This window comes from Salmo salar, chromosome ssa27 (genome assembly GCF_905237065.1).
Source record: "Salmo salar chromosome ssa27, Ssal_v3.1, whole genome shotgun sequence".
NCBI lineage: Eukaryota > Metazoa > Chordata > Actinopteri > Salmoniformes > Salmonidae > Salmo > Salmo salar.
The window spans coordinates 38,222,740-38,232,789 of NC_059468.1; the positions used below are offsets into that span (position 1 = coordinate 38,222,740).

The 10,050-nt window shown below is 42.4% G+C and overlaps 1 protein-coding gene across 2 annotated transcripts; it reads right to left on the reverse strand.

Annotated features, from left to right (window-relative positions):
• Positions 1 to 1,074: 1,074 nt before the first annotated feature.
• Positions 1,075 to 8,537, reverse strand: LOC106589055 (neurensin-1). Of its 2 annotated transcripts, none has more exons than XM_014178727.2 (4): positions 8,242 to 8,537; positions 4,610 to 4,689; positions 4,283 to 4,444; positions 1,075 to 3,762 (listed from the first exon to the last, which is right to left on the reverse strand). In XM_014178727.2, exons 2-4 carry the CDS (start codon positions 4,673 to 4,675, stop codon positions 3,316 to 3,318), a joined length of 675 nt encoding a protein of 224 aa, XP_014034202.1. In that variant the 5' UTR covers positions 4,676 to 4,689; positions 8,242 to 8,537; the 3' UTR covers positions 1,075 to 3,315. The 2 variants fall into 2 exon arrangements, with proteins under 2 accessions (XP_014034202.1, XP_014034201.1); XM_014178726.2 differs by lacking the exon at positions 8,242 to 8,537 and adding an exon at positions 7,965 to 8,144.
• Positions 8,538 to 10,050: the final 1,513 nt, after the last annotated feature.

Genomic DNA, 10,050 nt, shown 5'->3' on the forward strand with positions numbered 1-10,050 from the left:
CACCCCCTCCAGGTGTCACTTATTTTCCCCAGTGTATTTATCCCGGTGTTTCCTGTCTCTCTGTGCCAGTTTATCTTGTATGTTTAGTCAAGTCAACCAGTGTGTTTTTCCCCCCCATACTCCTTTGCTACTCCTCCCGGTTCTGACCTCAGCCTGACTCTGGACTACTTTCCCACCTGCCTGATCATCCTGCCTGCTCTGACCTTGAATCTGCCTGCCCTTCGGTACCTATTGTACTCTGAACTGGTTTTGACCTTTTACCTGTACGTGACCATTCTCTTGCCTAGCCCTTTTTGGATTAATAAACATTGTAAGACTCCAACCATCTGCCTCCTGTGTCTGCATCTAGGTCTCACCTTGTGCCTTGATAGTTTGTGCCATGTGAAACAAGGACATTTTCCAGATTGACTGACCATGACTTAAAGTAATGATGGACTGTCGTTTCTCTTTGCTTATTTGAGCTGTTCATGCCATAATATGGACTTGGTCTTTTACCAAACAGGGCTATCTTCTGTATACCAACCCTACCATGTCACAACACAACTGATTGGCTCAAACGCATTAAGAAGGAAAGAAATTCCACAAATTAACTTTTCATTTGTGGAATTTACCTTTTCAAGAATCTCAAATATATTTTGATTTGTTCAACACTTTTTTGGTTGCTACATGATTCCATATGTGTTATTTCATTGTTCTGATGTCTCCACTATTATAGGAAAAATAAAACATGGAATGAATAAGCATGTCCAAACTTTTGACTGGTACTTCATGTAATTCAAAGTTTCATTTAAGTTATGCTACATTTCCTGGCGCCTCCTTCATGTCAGCATTGGTTTGGACACAAGGCTGTAGCCAATATGCATATATTCTACACTTTGACCTGTAGGCTTTGTTATTTATGTATTATTCCAATGTTGGCATCTCTGATCCAATTCTGATCTGAGAAATTGTTTGATATTGCGATATACAGTCTTATCCTAAATGTTTTTTTTTACTTGTCCTGGACAAGAGGACAAGTGTTAATGTCGAGACCTGAGTCAGTAGTCAGTAGAACATCAGTAATTCAACTCCAGGTAGAGTTTGCAGATCAGGGGTTTATTCAGCAGACAACCGTTTGCTCCACTCCAATTCTCACATACAGGTAAATACCATGCAGGTATATACAGCACAGGTATACATACAGGTATATACAGCACAGGTATACCATACAGGTATATACAACACAGGTATACCATACAGGTATACCACACAGGTATATACTATACAGGTATACACCATACAGGTATATACTATACAGGTAAATACCATACAGGTATATACTATACAGGTAAATACCATACAGGTATATACCACACAGGTATACTACACAGGTATACCACACAGGTATATGCTATACAGGTATACACCATACAGGTATACTATACAGGTATATTCCACACAGGTATATACGATACAGGTATACTATACAGGTATATACCACACAGGTATACTATACAGGTATATACTACACAGGTACACTATACAGGTATATACTATACAGGTATACACTATACAGGTATACATTATACAGGTATACTATACAGGTATACTATACAGGTACACTATACAGGTATATACTATACAGGTATACACTATACAGGTATACTATACAGGTATACACTATACAGGTATACACTATGTAGGTATATACCACACAGGTATACTATACAGGTATATACTATACAGGTATACACTATACAGGTATACACTATGCAGGTATATACTATACAGGTAAATACTATACATTTATACCATACAGGTATACCATACAGGTATATACCACACAGGTATACACCATACAGGTATATACCACACAGGTATACTATACAGGTATACACCACACAGGTATACCATACAGGTATATACCACACAGGTATACCATACAGGTATATACTATACAGGTATACCATACAGGTATATACCACACAGGTATACCATACAGGTAAATACCACACAGGTATACTAAACAGGTATATACTATACAGGTATACACCATTCAGGGATATACTATACAGGTATATACTATACAGGTATATACTATACAGGTATGCACTATGCAGGTATACTATACAGGTATATACCATGCAGGTATATACTATACAGGTATACACCATACAGGTATATTCCTTACAGGTATACTATACAGGTATATACCATACAGGTATACTTGCAGGGATATACCATACATGTACACTATGCAGGTATATACCATACAGGTATACTATGCAGGTATACACAATGCAGGTATACTATACAGGTATATACTATGCAGGTATACTATACAGGTATACACCATGCAGGTATATACTATACAGGTATATACTATACAGGTATACTATACAACACCTATTCACTTCACTCAACATCATGATCATTTGAAATGTTAACAAGGTTCCTCATGACAGTTGAACTTAGGACACTTCACACAGGCTGTATCTCAATGGTCTTCAGCTGTTTCCTTTCCTCCTCTCCTTCCCTTCATCTACACTACATTGATAAAGAATTGGACAAGTGTAAGCAAGTTCCCAGTACGCTTTCCCCTACATTGCTTCTACCTGTCCATGTGTTCACATCAGTGCAGCTGAAGAACAGGGACATGCATTGATGGCCAATAAGAGCTTGGAATAAATAGACCAATTAGAGAGAAGGTTGTCGGTTCGGTGTGTGAAAATAGAACACATACAGGTTGCCTGGAGACCAAGAGTACAGGAAATGGGTGTGATGCTCAATGGGGCGGGTGTGTTCATGCATGTGAGTAAACACACCCGCTATAAATCATGTGATAATGCAGTATATTCATGTATGCATTGTATGTATTCAATTCCACGCGGATTGCTTTACCCCAACACAAAATTCATTTTAGGAGAAAAAGAGTTATTGAATTGAGTAAAATCGGTCTTCCTATTTGTTCTAAAATGACATGAGAAAAGTCAATTTCTTATATTTTATAACAGTGAGGTGGAATACGATGCAAAAATAATTGACGGGTAAATTCAAAGAACAAACGTATGAGAGTTGTACCAAATCACTCCATATCAAGACCACCATTCAAATAGCTTATAGACTTTTCAACATATGTGACCACCTTTCAAATAGCTTATAGACTTTTCAACATATGTGACCACCATTCAAATAGCTTATAGACTTTTCAACATATGTGACCACCATTCAAATAGCTTATAGACTTTTCAACATATGTGATTTGACAAAATTCAGCTCATTTTAAAAGAGGACACTTGTACACCACATAAAGACCTTTTAAAACCAGTGGTCACCCTATGGGGATTCCCTTCCTGATGGCTGTACCGTTTCCACTTTGGATAGGGTGGCAGGCACCTTCCCCTCCCCTGCTCCAGGGGCCTTCATAACAGCCGTCCCCATCTCCCCCTGTCCTCCTCCCTGTGCCCCCCCCTCTGTCCCTCCCTTCCTTCCACACTCCACCCCTCCCTTATCTCTCTCTCTCCGATATAGCACCTCTTTCAATCGGCTCTTAGAGAAGGACCAGGAAAGGATGCCCGCCACGGTCAGACCCGTTCCCAGGCAGGTGAGACCGATCCCGGCCGCCACGCAGTGACGCAGACCCCTGTTAAAGCTGACAGCCTGGGTGTCTATGAAGAGGAGGTCCCCCTCCCCGAAGGACTCGATCCTGGTGGGGCCGGAGTAACCCACAGACAGACTGACCAGACCAGAGGTCACCATCAGGAGACCAAGGGCCAGAGAGACCTGAGAGAGAGAGTGGGGTGAGGGGGGAAAGAGAGAGAGAGAGAGAGAGAGAGAGAGAGAGAGAGAGTTACGAAGGGACCGGAAAGGAAGATAGGGAGACAGAGAGTGACCAGATGAGGTAGAGAAAGAGGGTAGAGCCAGACAGAGGGAGGAGGGGAGTTCAGAAATATATGAGAGAGAGAGAGATACAGACAGACAGACAGACAGACAGACAGACAGACAGACAGACAGACAGACAGACAGACAGACAGACAGACAGACAGACAGACAGACAGACAGACAGGGAGACAGACAGACAGGGAGACAGACAGACAGGGAGACAGGGAGAGCAAGAGACAGACAGGGAGACAGGGAGACAGGGAGAGCAAGAGACAGACAGGGAGAGCGAGAGAGATATATAGAGAGACATGGAGAGAGAGAGAGAGAGAGAGAGAGAGAGACAGAGACAGAGACAGAGACAGAGACAGAGACAGAGACAGAGAGGAGGTCAAACAGTCATTGATAGTACATTAGTTATTACCTTCCAGAGTGCTGAGCTCCACCTCAGGGGCGATCTCAAGGTCTGGACGTCTCCCACTCCCTCAGGGTCTCTCTCCCACCCTGATGCAGTGCTAAACCCCTCATAGAAATGGTGCAGGTACGAACGCACCCCAAACTGCAGACAGGCACAGCTAGAACCTACCTGTGGGAGGGAACCATAGAAATAGAAGACGTAGAATGGATATTCCCATTCAAACATCATTCCATGGTGAGTAATCTTGGCATCCTGAACCAAATAATAAATACCAGTGTATAAATGTGTAATTCAAACTAAGATTCTACTGAAAGCAGATTAGTAAGATCTCACCTCACAGCCTGAGGACCCTGCCCCACATCCAGACCCTGTGTTACAGGCCTCAGAGCAGGACGCCATCACACCTCACACACCTGGAGACACACACACACACACACACACACTCAATTGTGGTTATCTTTCCCTAACTGTTTCCAAGGCCTACAGACCTACATCAAACTGTCTCGTCTCCTGCTTTAGACTGTAGAATACAATAATATATAAACCCTAGATGTGTTGTACAAGTGAAGGGAAAAGGTGAGAGTAGGAGAGCGCGTAGATACGAGAAGAAATTAATGATCAAAGTGATCATGCTGTTTGTATGCGGCTGCTATGAAAGTTAACTGTGTTTGCTTGTGATCAGGGGTGTAGAAACGGAAGCAAATGTCTGTTACGGAAACGGAAGCAAATGTCTGTTACGGAAACGGAAGCAAATGTCTGTTACGGAAACGGAAGAAAATGTCAACCCAATTGAGATGGTCTGGGATGGGTTTGACCGCAGAGTGAAGGAAAAGCAGCCAACAAGTGCTCAGCATATGTGGGAACTCCTTCAAGACTGTTGGAAAAGCATTCCAGGTGACTACCTCGTGAAGCTGGTTGAGAGAAAGCTTTGCAAACACTTGGCAATCATCAAGGCAAAGGGTGGCTACTTTGAAGAATCTCAAATATATTTTGATTTGTTTAAAATGTGTTATTTCATAGTTTTGATGTCTTCACTATTATTCTACAATGTAGAAAATAGTAAAAATAAAGAAAAACCCCGGAATGAGTAGGAGTGTCCAAACTTTTGACTGGTACTGTACATCAAAGGAGACTGTATATAAACTCAGCAAAAAAAGAAACGTCCCTTTTTCAGGACCCTGTCTTTCAAACATAATTCGTCAAAATCCAAATAACTTCACAGATCTTCGTTGTAAAGGGTTTAAACACTGTTTCCCATGCTTGTTCAATGAACCATAAACAATTAATGAACATGCACCTGTGGATTGGTTGTTAAGACACTAACAGCTTACAGACGGTAGGCAATTAAGGTCACAGTTATGAAAACGTAGGACACTAAAGAGGCCTTTCTACTGTCTCTGAAAAACACCAAAAGAAGGATTTTTATTTATTTAACTAGGCAAGTCAGTTAAGAACAAATTCTTATTTTCAATGACAGCCTAGGAACAGTGGGTTAACTGCCTTGTTCAGGGGCAGAACAACAGATTTGTACTTTGTCAGCTCGGGGATTTGAACTTGCAACGTTTTGGTTATTAGTCCAACGCTCTAACCACTAGGCTACGCTGCCGCACCAGATGAGTAGCCCAGGATCCCTGCTCATCTGCGTGAACGTGCCTTAGGCATGCTGCAAGGAGGCATGAGGACTGCAGATGTGGCCAGGGCAATAAATTGCAATGTCCGTACTGTGAGACGCCTAAGACAGCGCTACAGGGAGACAGGACGGACAGCTGATCGTCCTCGCAGTGGCAGACCACGTGTAATAACACCTGCACAGGATCGGTACATCCGAAAATCACACCTGCGGGACAGGTACAGGATGGCAACAACAACTGCCCGAGTTACAGCAGGAACGCACAATCCCTCCATCAGTGCTCAGACTGTCCGCAATAGGCTGAGAGAGGCTGGACTGACGGCTTGTAGGCCTGTTGTAAGGCAGGTCCTCACCAGACATCACCGGCAACACCGTTGCCTATGGACACAAACCCACCATCGCTGGACCAGACAGGACTGGCAAAAAGTGCTCTTCACTGACGAGTCGCGGTTTTGTCTCACCAGGGGTGATGGTCGGATTTGTGTTTATCGTCGAAGGAATGAGCGTTACACCGAGGCCTGTACTCTGGAGCGGGATTGATTTGGAGGTGGAGGGTCCGTCATGGTCTGGGGCGGTGTGTCACAGCATCATCGGACTGAGCTTGTTGTCATTGCAGGCAATCTCAACGCTGTGCGTTACAGGGAAGACATCCTCCTCCCTCATGTAGTACACATCCTGCAGGCTCATCCTGACATGATCCTCCAGCATGACAATGCCACCAGCCATACTGCTCGTTCTGTGCATGATTTCCTGCAATACAGGAATGTCAGTGTTCTGCCATGGCCAGTGAAGAGCCCGGATCTCAATCCCAATGAGCACGTCTGGGACCTGTTGGATCGGAGGGTGAGGGCTAGGGCCATTCAGGGACACATTATTCAATTTCTGTTAGTCACATGTCTGTGGAACTTGTTCAGTTTATGTCTCAGTTGTTGGATCTTGTTATGTTCATACAAATATTTACACATGTTAAGATTGCTGAAAATAAAACGCAGTTGACAGTGAGAGGACGTTTCTTTTTTTGCTGAGTTTATAATAAAACCGTTTGACATAGAACACCAGATTGTTGACAGTTTTATTTTAGTAATAAGTATTCATTATAAAAGTATTAAAAATATTAAAAACATTCCACCCATGAGGCCACTAGAGTGCCATTTGGTCATTTTACTGCAGGAACGATATTTCAAAAGTTCATAAGAAAAACATGAAATCTTAATATATTGTTGAGGAATTGTACCTACTAATTATCTTATGAACTTCTTATTGTTTTTCTTAAGAAGCTTCCTAAGTTTTTGCATAAGAAGTGTTTTGTGAAACGGGGGCTCTCTTGCTTCAGTGTTTCCAGGGTGTCTCCTTCGCCTCAGTGTCGTCAAGCAACGTTAGAAGGATTGCGCTCTGTCTGTGTAGGATGATGCCATGACGCCAAGGCCCAAGGGTTGATAGCTACCCACGGATGAGTCACACGCACACACACACACACACACACACACACTGAGTCTATAAGGAGCTATTCTCTTCTTACTTGAATAGCTTGATTGAGAACAGAAATGGGTACACTAAAGACTTACTCATAACACTTGAGAAGATGCGTTGTGCGCAACACTGTCAAGACAACTAGCTAATCTATTATTATCACTGAACTGAGGTGCGTGATGTGTCATGGATGGAGAGACGTGCGACACAACCTATTAAATGTATCACATTTAGATACCCGACTGGTTCTCGTCAGCCAATTCCTCAGCTTCCTTTTTTTCCACATTGTTTGTTCAGATTAAAGAAGGCAAGACAAAATGTCGATAAATTGATCGATTTAGTTAGTTAATTTTCAATTGCGGTGCTGAGAACGGACCGTTCTCTCCCCACAAATACAGCGGTAGACAGAAGATAACGTAGTGTCTCAACTCATTCCCCTAATCCTCATTGTCCAATTACGTGCTATATAATGCAGTTTTCACAACTCTAGAGAAACTCTTTGCAAAACATGTATTTTAATAACATGAACGACAAGTTCACGAGAGTCTATTTAGGGCTCAAATGCTGACATCATTTTTGTAATCTTACCTGGTCTGGAGTGCTCGCTTCCCCGCCACGGTCTTACTCCAGTCCCATTGCCGAACGAGCTCTCAGAACCAGTGAATCCACACTTGACTTGACAACAACACTCAATTTGCAATAAAGAGCCTGTGCGCAGGTGCACAGCTCCAACCCATTTGTTATCAGAAGAATCCGGTTGTCACTAGTTACCACTGCCATGGCTACACCCTGCCTATTTCTTCAATTTATCTGTTTCCTTAAATAGCCTAGATTTTCAATAAAGAGATTTCCTCCTAAAACTTACCTCAACACTCCGGCAGTACCTGTCAGTGACCGTGCCTGCAGCACATTGAGTCGGGCAGTGATGGTTAGTGGAAATCAAATTGCAAAGGGGAGTTGAGCTCCACAGGCTGTATCGAATATCGAACTCCAAACCTTCAAGTGTCGAGACAAGTCTACTGACCACAGAGTGCCAATACAACGTACTATTTTGGACGGGCAGATTTCTACACATTCGCTTCTGTAGGCTATTCAGTTCTGTAATTCAACACATCCTATACAATGGTAAGATGCGATGCGAGTGAAGTCGAACATGAATTCACACACGACACACACACACACACACACACACACACACTGAGTCACATCCTGATTATGTGGGTTATGTAAATAATTAATTTGGTTCTGGCCATGCATAATTCATACAGTATGTAATATCCTAAACCAGTGACACAACACATCCCACAGCAAAACAACACCAAAACATCTCTGATGCTTCCCAAATGACACCATATTCCCTACATAGTGCACTACGGAATAGGGTGCCATTTGGGATATAAACCCTCGTTTAGGGAAACAAAATAAAAGGAGAATAAGGGAAGCTTGGTAACCAGATTGTTTCTGCATTCAACAAATTCAACTCTTCATTGTCATGCCAAGCCAAACACTTTTTATTGTTTATTTTTTTTTAATCTAACTGTTTATTCAGTTAATTATTGGTCTTGATCACAACTGTAATACTGTGTTTTAAAGATGCAACACATAGGATTATTTATTATATTTTTTTGTGTTGTAATTTCAGAAAATGCCGCTAATATATCTGTCTCTAATAGTGGAATGATAGTGTTTCACTCACAGTGTTGTGATTGGCTGTGATACTCGCCTATTGATTTTTTTCCTGCCGGAGCGACGTCTGTTGTCAAACTGTTCTGACTTTGCGGGCGTGTTAAATTTCAGCTTTTCTGACAAAACAATCATCGAATAGTGTAGGAAATCATTGTATCATCTAAATTGCTGTGAAACATCTTTTTCAATAACAACAAATATTGTTTTTTTTACAGCTTTGAAGCTGGTGGACCAAATCTAAAGTTGTTTTCTCACATAAACCGAAATTGAGAAACAGTGTAGAATACAATAAAACAATGTTATGTGTAGCACCTTTAACATCATGTGATCGTTGTGACTCAAGACCATCTTATCCCACTGGTAGTGAACACAGTGTACCCATATCAGACAGTAGGATATTTACAGAGGGAACACAGTGTACTCCTAGTAGAAATTGTAGTACGCCTACATAGGGTTATGAAACACTCAATCATAAAGAAAACATATCATTAGGAATCAGCTGATTGATTTTAGTAATGAACATTGTCAGTGAGCATGTCACCAAGGGGACGCAACAGTCTCCCTCACATCTCACTCTCACTCTCTCTCTCTCTCTCTCTCTCTCTCTCTCTCTGTCTCTCTCTCAACACTCTCTCTCTCCCTCTCAACACACTCTCTCTCTCTCTCTCTCTCTCTCTCTCTCTCTCTCTCTCTCCTCTCTCTCAACACTCTCTCTCTCCCTCTCAACACACTCTCTCTCTCTCTCTCTCTCTCTCTCTCTCTCTCCCTCTCTCTCTCCCTCTCAACACACTCTCTCTCTCTCTCTCTCTCTCTCTCTCTCAACACTCTCTCTCTCTCTCTCTCTCTGTCTCTCTCTCAACACTCTCTCTCTCCCTCTCAACACACTCTCTCTCTCTCTCTCTCTCTCTCTCTCTCTCTCTCTCAACTCTCTCTCTCTCTCTCTCTCTCTCTCTCTCTCTCTCTCTCTCTCTCTCTCTCTCTCTCTCTC

Bases quoted from the DNA above. Each gene is read 5' to 3' on its own strand.
- LOC106589055 (XM_014178727.2), bottom strand. From the start codon at position 4,675: ATGGCGTCCTGCTCTGAGGCCTGTAACACAGGGTCTGGATGTGGGGCA. The intron at 4,445-4,609 runs GTGAGATCTTAC...TCCCTCCCACAG, and splicing joins CAGGGTCCTCAGGCTGTGAG to GTAGGTTCTAGCTGTGCCTG. The intron at 3,763-4,282 runs GTAATAACTAAT...TCTCTCTCTCAG, and splicing joins GGAGCTCAGCACTCTGGAAG to GTCTCTCTGGCCCTTGGTCT.